At 46.5% G+C, this 8,545-nt stretch overlaps 1 protein-coding gene and 1 long non-coding RNA gene across 2 annotated transcripts; one reads left to right on the top strand and one right to left on the bottom strand.

Annotated features, from left to right (window-relative positions):
* Positions 1–171: 171 nt before the first annotated feature.
* On the bottom strand, positions 172–8,200 carry RPL13A (ribosomal protein L13a). Its single transcript, XM_081165740.1, has 8 exons — positions 8,089–8,200; positions 6,550–6,622; positions 5,636–5,701; positions 3,287–3,388; positions 2,188–2,273; positions 1,924–1,983; positions 644–766; positions 172–296 (listed from the first exon to the last, which is right to left on the bottom strand). Exons 1-8 carry the CDS (start codon positions 8,101–8,103, stop codon positions 210–212), a joined length of 612 nt encoding a protein of 203 aa, XP_081021866.1. The 5' UTR covers positions 8,104–8,200; the 3' UTR covers positions 172–209.
* Positions 223–642, top strand: LOC308570810. Its single transcript, XR_014001214.1, has 2 exons — positions 223–319; positions 351–642. It is a non-coding gene; the product is annotated as an uncharacterized lncRNA (long non-coding RNA).
* Positions 8,201–8,545: the final 345 nt, after the last annotated feature.

Raw genomic sequence — 8,545 nt, 5'->3', positions numbered from 1 at the left:
ACTATGATCTCCCAAGTGCAGCAGTTCCTCTGCCAGAGAATCAAGAACCATTTACTCACACCAACGCCTCTTTTCCCTTCAACTCCAGTCCACTGCAGAAGAGAATTTGGCTGTAGCATTTATTGATCGGCTAACTTAAAAGTGATTTTAAAGCACAGATACAAAACCAAGAACCTGTAAACTATATCATTTATTGTGAATAGTTTTATTTAAACCAGAATGCCGTAATGTTTCAAGATGTCTGTATATTTTGCAATCTTGCCCTCCACATTTTTCTCTGCCTGCTTTTGGAGTTTCTACAAGAAAAGAAAAAAAAAAAGTAAATTCATAGGTAGGCTTTGTAAGAGTAGAAGAGGTCTGATGTTAAGAGAGCACAACACGTACACACAACTTTACATACAGATGGAAGACAGACAGTTGGGGGGAATTAACCAAAGTTCAGCTTAGGTATCTTCAACGATCTGAAGCCTATTCACCTGCTGGAGTGGCATAAATACACTCTCTTGCCTGTAATAATAATAATCTAAAGGTTCTGGTTCCCCCTCCATTTTTAAATTAAAAGGGGGAAGGGAGGGAGAGGGGTTCCTTTCTCCACTAAACCCAGAACACTCCCCACAATAATTATGAATTCAGGCTAACTCACCTTCAGTTGCTTCTTCTTTGTGTAATGAATCTTGGCCTTTGCCTTGCGCTTCTCCTCCAGGGTAGCTGTGATGGCTTGGTACTTCCACCCAACCTCATGGGCAAGGCGACCCAAATAGGCAAACTGTGGTTGGGAAAGACACGTATTAACTTACAAGCCTCCAGCACTGCAGGGTGCTGTTCCAGTGCACAAGATGTCGCTGCCCACACACAAAGTTGGGAGCTACCTCCTCGCTTACCCCTTCTTGCCTCTATTCACTGAATCCCACACAGCAACTGCATGAAGGCCTTTTTCCCAACCCACATGCTATTGCCCACAGAATTCCGCTTTCAATAATATTCCTAGGGAGACTATTGGCTCCGTTCCTAGCACTTTCACCACCAGGCAAACCCTCAATGCAGCACACGTTATAAACAGGGATGTGGAGCCTGTTGCCCTCTGGTAGTTGTTGCTCCAACTCCCATCAGCCCCAACTAGAGCGACCAGGAATGATGGGAGTTGGAACGCAACAAAATCTGAACGACCCCACAGGTGACTCCTTAAGAGCCCAAATTCCTGCTGCACACGAACTGCTCTAATTTATATATGCCTTGCTGCTTACCCAAAGGGCTGTTTTGCCCCCACTCAAAGCACAAAGCTCCAACTATGAGGGGCTAGTCTCAGATGGTAGTGCATGAAGAGTTGTGGTCTCATGGTCTTGAGACTCGAACTAATGGTGGAGTGTCATCATCACTGACCAGCCAATAGCAGAACTTGCTGAGCGCAGTAGCTAAGGCCATCTTGCCAGGAACAGTCTATTAAGGCTGCTTCTGATAGGCTGAAGCAAGCACCAAAAGAAACCAGTTGCATAGGGGACAAGGCAGGCTTGACCATGACATGAGGTTTCAAGATGATCACATGGAGAAAGAAAGCTGCCATGGGTCCCATTAATAGACTAAGGATGCTCCCAAATTCAGAATTTTGTTCTTAAATACTATTTGTGGGGGCTTCCAGAAGTAACATATAAAGCTTATTGTGAGTCAGTCCATTTGCTCCAGTATTGCTGCTCTCCAAGGCCTCAGGCTACCTCTCTACAAAACTACACAAGATTTTCAACTGGAGATGCCGGAGGGCGAACCTGAGGCTTTACTGCTCCAGGTCTAACTTGGGGCCAGGGGCGTTATAGGCCCTCCCCCAGTTAGTGCTTTATGGCACTGGAGTGCAGAAATGTTGGCAAACCACCCTGTGTGCCCCTCATTGGAGCTGTAAGAAGTCTACTAAAACATAATGGTAAAAGATACCTTGCGTGTGGGCTTGAGGCGGACCACTTTCAGAGCGGCAGGGACCACCATCCTCTTGCGCTGTAAGAGAAGACATGTCCCATTAAGCAATATATGCAAGACAAAGGCAACTGTGAGCACTCCCAGAGGCGCAAAATCTGCCTCAGCGTTTGGAATTGTCTTCTCACTCTTCAAGTCAAACAATGTAGGTATAAGAGAAACATCACTGACAGAACAGGATCAGGACTAATGATGGCAAAGCACCAAAGACAGAAGGAAAGTTACCTTATCGTAAGGAGGAGGGATGCCATCAAAGACCTTCAGCCTCTCCAAGGCAGCCTGACCCCGTTTGGTCTTGTGTGGGAGCATTCCTGCAAAGGGAGAGGAGAGGTGAAGAGGCTGGAGGAGAAGCAGAACTCCCAGGATAGGATAAAGAGCAGTATGTGCCCTCTAAAAGAAGCGTGAAATTTAGAATAAAAATTTGAGGGCGGGTTATAGGAAATAAAGTCAAAAATTTGAGGGTGGGTCAAGGAAATAAAGAACTGCATAACTTTTAGAAGGCAGTCATGGATTGGGACTTTTTAATGTTTGATGTTATTCTGTTTTATTTATGCTGTAAGCTGCCCAGAGTGGGCGGGTTATAAATAATAAATGTATTATTATTATTAACAACAACTTGCCTCTTTAGGGCACATTCTGGAAATGAACACCCACTGGGATGTATATACTGACCACCCAGTATTAGGGCAGCTTTTAAGAAACTGATCTTTGCTAATTGCAATATAAACACATGAGCGGGCATTGGAACATAGCTACCCACTGGATTTCATACTTCTCTGAATACTGTGATATAGTTTTTAGGTCAGAACACATCAAAATGCACAGAACTGTGTATTTTGAGAAAACACACATTAAATATGTACAGGCAGTGAGTGACCAGTTTAGGTGTGTCTGATATGTGCATGACCATGTACGCCGAACCTGGAAGTGACCCCAAAGCATCATAAAAGGGGGTGTTTGCAGGCTTTTTCAATGGTGTTTCAAATATACTCATTCATTTCAACGCGTGGTGCCTTGGAAAATAACCCCCCATGTAAACTGGGGCTTGCTTGTATCTAACTGCATGTGTAAAAGACAGATAAAAATTCACGCATTCAACACAGAAATGGAACCAAAGAGACCCATGAGTGAATATGTGAAAAAGACACAGACCAGAAATGGTTTCATGTTAAAGTCTTAACATGTTTTAGTAAAAGTGGTAAAACACAAATTAGTAGAACTGTTGATTCCCACTGAATACTGATTTGTGAATATACCATGTGATGTGCCCCAACACATCAATTTATCTTCTTGGTTAGATAAAAGTTGTTGAGAATACACCTACCTCGCACTGTCCTCCAGAAGATCCGGCTAGGGGCACGGAAGTGGTAAGGACCACGGGACGGGTTGGTGTTCATACGCTTACGCAGGAAAGCAAGGTACTTCACTGGGAGAATGGGAAGAGAGAATGGCACGGTTAGAACAGGCTGGCAAGAAAGTTACCATGAGCACGAGGCTAGCAGATATGCAGTTATATATATACTACTTACCTAAGCGTGATGGTTTTCAAGCCAGTTTGCAGACTTTTCAAGACCCACCTACTCATTTCTTATTGTCTAGAACAGTGTTTCCCAACCGGTGTTCCGCGGCACACTAGTGTGCCGTGAGACATCGGCTGGTGTGCCGTGGGAGGAAGGCGGGCGAGTCGGGCGGCGGCGAGGATCCGCGTCGAGCCGGGGGCGGCTCCGCGGTGGTGGTGCCGAGCGGCGGGGCAGCGCGCGCAAAAGGGAGGATCGCGAGACAGCGGAGGAGGAGGAGGCCGGCATGTCCGGGCAGCAGCAGCAGCAACAGCAGCAGCAACTCCCGCCGCCGCCCCCTCCTCCGCCCGCTATCGCCGCCACCACCACAACAGCCGCCGCCGCCTCAGCTGCCCTCGCTCTGCTGCCTCCTCCCACCCCGGCAAGGGGGAGGGAAAAAACTTTCGCTTTTGTGCGTCCCTCCCGGCGTGACGCTGCGCGCTGACGTCACGGGGCGGGGCTTTAATGGTGGTGTGCCGCGATATTTTTTTCCGGCTCACAGGTGTGCCGTTGCCCAAAAACGTTTGGGAAACACTGGTCTAGAAACTATGTTTACACTGCCTCAGGTTAATAACCACAGCAGTCAGAACAGGCCCCGCAGAGCATAAAAGCCTTCAGGTCTTCATGCAGACCACAGGTCTTACAGACTCTGATTTGTACAAGAACAAGGCATACTGACGAGGAAATATTCTATATCAAATAGAGGCAGAACTTGCCATGAGAGGCGAGTGGTGGTCTCAGATGGTAGTGCATGTAAAGTTATCTCATGGCCATGACACTCGAACTAATGGTGGAAAGGCATCATCACTGACCACCATCGCACCCATCTTGTTCCTCAAGCCAATGCCATTGCACACCAATGAGCAACAGTGGCAGTTACGACTGGCTAGCTAGTCCACGACACAATATCATAAACGTGCCAACAGAAGCTGGCCAGAATGACAATAGAACAATTAAAAATGTTTTTAGATGTTCTCAATATCTGCAGAAGGTTTTAAATTGTTCGTAAATGTTTGAAATATGCTCTTAAATGTTAATAATAATTAATATGCCACCCACCCGACCGGGTTCCTCCAGCCACTGCTGGCAACTTCTAACAAATTATAACACAATACGAGACCAAAACCCTGGTATCTTTGGGAAATAGGGTGGGATATTATTATTATTATTAAAGTTATAAGCTCAATGCTATGTCTTTTGGGCAAGAAGAAAAGCCAGAATCTGAATTTATGCAAAAATGACACTTGCAGAGATGGGTCAGTTGGCACAATGCTATCTCCTTCCTCTAGACCTGGCACGGGTCTGAGCACTCCACCGTTAACTGGCTCTTTGTCCTCTGGAATTCTCTTTATGGAGTCCTTACCAGTTGCATCCACATTTGACCCAAACCACCTCTGCAGCTATAATGGCTAGAGAATTACTCCATTTAAAAGGATCAACGAAAAGACCTATTTGAAACACCGAAGAGCTGCCACAGACAATATGGAATTAGATGAAACAATGGTCTGGAGCCTGCTGTAAGGCAGCTTCCCAGGTTTCTCTCTGATCCCTAGTTATCACTTGCAAGAAAAAAGGTCTTCAGCTACATTTCATATAAATGCTGTTGCTCTCTAGTGCGTCTTCTTGAAGACTCAAGGATCACTGCCAATCCTCCCATTTGAGGAAGCATACACATTCCCCAGTAAACAAAAAAAACCACTGGGCCTCAAAGTATATAATGCCTATGCTTCAAACCTGTGAAGTCAGTACTACTTGGTCTCTGTAATAATGCCACCTTTATTCTACTCCTGGGGAGGTTAACTTGCAACGTTCAAGATACTGCTGGACTTGAACTCCCATCAGCTCCAGCCTACATGGCCAATGGTTAGAGATTATGAGAACTGGAGTCCAACAACATCTAAAGAACCACATGTTTCCCAGCCTTGTAGGGGATAAGATTGTTCAGCCTCAAAGACTGAAGGATTGGCTGTGCTTGTCACAGATGGAGACATTGCTTTATTATAGGCATGGAGAAACATTCTGTCCACAACATAATGCAAGTACTTTGAGAGACAACAGTAGAACAAGAACCCTAGCCAGACATTTAGACAGATTTTAAAATCTGCTATGGTACTCACGTTTGTTACGGTAGAAGTTGCCGGATATGTTGATCCCTTCACATCGCACGACTACCACTTTGCGCCCTGGGAAGGGGAGGGGGAAGAGTGCAAATTGAGACTGTGTCCTCACCACAGAGCACAGGCTGGACACTAAAGTTCAGAAGAGGAACTCAATACTTTACCTGCCTGCTACAGACAAGGTAATCTCATATTTCCCAGCCCCTAGCATGAGACTTGAAAACTGCAAGCTGAGCCCATTATTCTAGTACACAACAGACATCCCACTCCTTCTCAGCTGTGTGCTCCAAAGTTGGCCAAGCTCAGAAATCACATGGATCTTCCCTCACAAATCAATGTAACAGCACATGTGTCTCAAGTATAAGAACCTAGGTTGAGCCCCTACCCCAGGCTTTGGCAACTTTGTGCCCGCCAGCACAGCCACAGTTCAGAACATACCATACCATACCATATAACAAGGTTAATAGCATTCGGGGAGTAGCAGATCCTGGTTCCTTTTCATTTGTTTCTCCTACTTGGCATGCACCCCCCAGTAAATACCCCTGAGGGAATGTAACCCTCAAGAGAGAAAAAAGGTTTATCATCCTCTACACTAGAAACTATGCCTCTTAATTTGAAAATAAAAAAATTCCTTCCAGTAGCACCTTAAAGACCAACTAAGTTAGTTCTTGGTATGAGCTTTCTTAATTTGAAAGGCCACATTCACTTTGCAATCCTTTGAGAAATCTAAGTTTGAAGCACTCCCAGAGCAAAATAATTTGCTATCACAGTTGCAAGACTCAAAAAACAAACATCCTCACAATCTACCCAAAGTATATCAGAAGGAACTGAATTGTTAGCACAGAAAACTGTGTACCCTCTGCCTGCCAGTAATACTCAGTAGGTTGAGCCTCTTCCCTGGAACTGAATCTTACCCAGCAAGACTTGCTTAGCCACAATGGCAGCCAGACGACCCAGCAGGTGGCCACGTCCATCAATCACCAATACCTGGAGAAAGAAATGAGTTTTAGTTGGGGGGCATGTAAGCTGATAAAGTCCAAGTAAATGTTAATGCTACGGCAATAATAAAGGTCTCTTGAGTGAAGCCATGGGGTTTCCCCAACCCTTCCAAATCAGCAGATGAAGTTTCAGGGTTTATGCTTGGCTTACTTCAATCCATGATGTAACAAAGTCCTATCACACTGCATAGTAGTCTGGTTCATATTTCCCAACCAAGTACCTCTGCATCCTTATATGCCAGTTCTCTCCTGCATAGCCAAACTTACTGTGAAAGCTGCTATTCTTGCAATATTGCGCCTGCTGCTGCACTAGGATTTTACCTTATTGGCTCTTCCTTTTTACCCATACCAGCTTCTTATATAGTTGTACAGTTAGCCCCACTTTGTGTAACAAGCTATAACTCTCTATATTCAGGTAGGTAGCCATGTTGGTCAGATGCAGTCAAAATAAATAAATAAAAATGTTCAGTAGCACCTTATAAGTGTGCATGCACCCAAAAGCTTATACCCAGAACAAACTTAGTTGGTCTCTAAGGTGCTACTGGTTAATTTTTTAATTTATTATAACCATCTATAATGGCAAACTGGTGGAAAGGAGCAACAGAAATGGTGGCAAAATGAGAACTGAGCTGGAAATATTGGCTTGCTCAGAGGCACTACACCATTTCAGATGCGCAAAGGCTTCAGTATGGGAAGAGTGGGGCCAGAAGAGAGAGAGAACAGAGAGGAAAAATGCAACACGGTATCCCGAAAAAGAGTACAGGTTCCTGACTGGGATCCTGCACAGAAGCACTCCTTCTGGAAAAAGATGTGCTGCCACATTTAAAATAGAGAAAGAGACTGTGATGGTGCAGAGAGCAGTTGCTTGTAGGAGCCCCTCTCCTTTCATTCCAGATGAGCCAGACTGGCCTGTACCTGGTCATTTTTTCTTTCTTTTTCATACCTAGCCCACCGATTTACATTTAAGTATTAAAAAATAACCTTAAATGATTTTATATATTGCCGTTGAACACCCCCGATTCTTCCTTCCATTCAACATAAACCTGAAAATGTCAAGTCCTCCGTAGATGTTGCTTCCGATTAAATGAGGAAAACAGCAACGTGGTGATGGGGGGACGAGGCCCGCTCGCAGGAACCACGCGGTCCATATGTATCCCCATCCAAGCGGCTAGTCCGCGCTGACGGGGAGCCACTCCACACGGGCGCATCCTCAGCATGATTAACCCCGTCCGAGGCCCCGGCCCCGCACGCAAAGGCGGCAGCCTCGCCTCGCCCGCCAGGCCGCGCTTCCCTCCACGCCAGGGCCCCCCCGGCCCTCATCCCCACCAGCCGACGGAAGGGAAGGAGGAGGCAGGATGCGGCCCAGCACGAGGCCCGCCGCCCTCCCTCCCAGCGGCCTCCCTGCCCATTAGCCTCCGAGAAAAGCAACCGAAAAGCCCCCCGAATCAGCCGCACCTTTGGCTCCGCCATGGCTGCTCCTCGGCGGCCGAACGAAAAAGAGGCTCCGCCCAGCGCACGCCGCGGGGTTACCCTTTCCGGCTGCTACCGAAAAAGGTCGAAAAGCGCAGGGGCGGAAATGACGTCGACGGACAAGGCCGCGCGGCGAAGCCGACAGTGTGAGCGCCGCCTTCGTCGGCCGGGCTTGATGACGTCGAACGCAGCCTCGCCTCTCTACGCCTTTTGCGTATCTATGTATTGGAGCAACCTCCAACGTTAGACCGGGAGCGAGGCGACTTTTGCCTGGGCCTCATTTCCCCCACCCCACCCTCAGCTTGTTGTAACGCATTAGAGCTGTCACGCTTATTAATTAGTCTTTTATTTCCTTTTAAAAAAATCTTTATTATATTGCAAAGTACAGTGGTACCTCGGGTTACAGACGCTTCAGGTTACAGACTCTGCTAACCCAGAAATA

This window comes from Podarcis bocagei (genome assembly GCF_964188305.1).
Source record: "Podarcis bocagei genome assembly, chromosome: 13".
Classification (NCBI taxonomy): domain Eukaryota; kingdom Metazoa; phylum Chordata; class Lepidosauria; order Squamata; family Lacertidae; genus Podarcis; species Podarcis bocagei.
This window is presented reverse-complemented; position numbering and strand designations above follow the sequence as displayed.

Coding starts and splice junctions, on each gene's coding strand:
- RPL13A (XM_081165740.1), bottom strand. Junction 1,984..2,187: donor TCCCTCCTCCTTACGATAAG/GTAACTTTCCTT, acceptor CTTCTCTTACAG/CGCAAGAGGATGGTGGTCCC. Junction 297..643: donor CAAAGAAGAAGCAACTGAAG/GTGAGTTAGCCT, acceptor CTTTTCTTGTAG/AAACTCCAAAAGCAGGCAGA.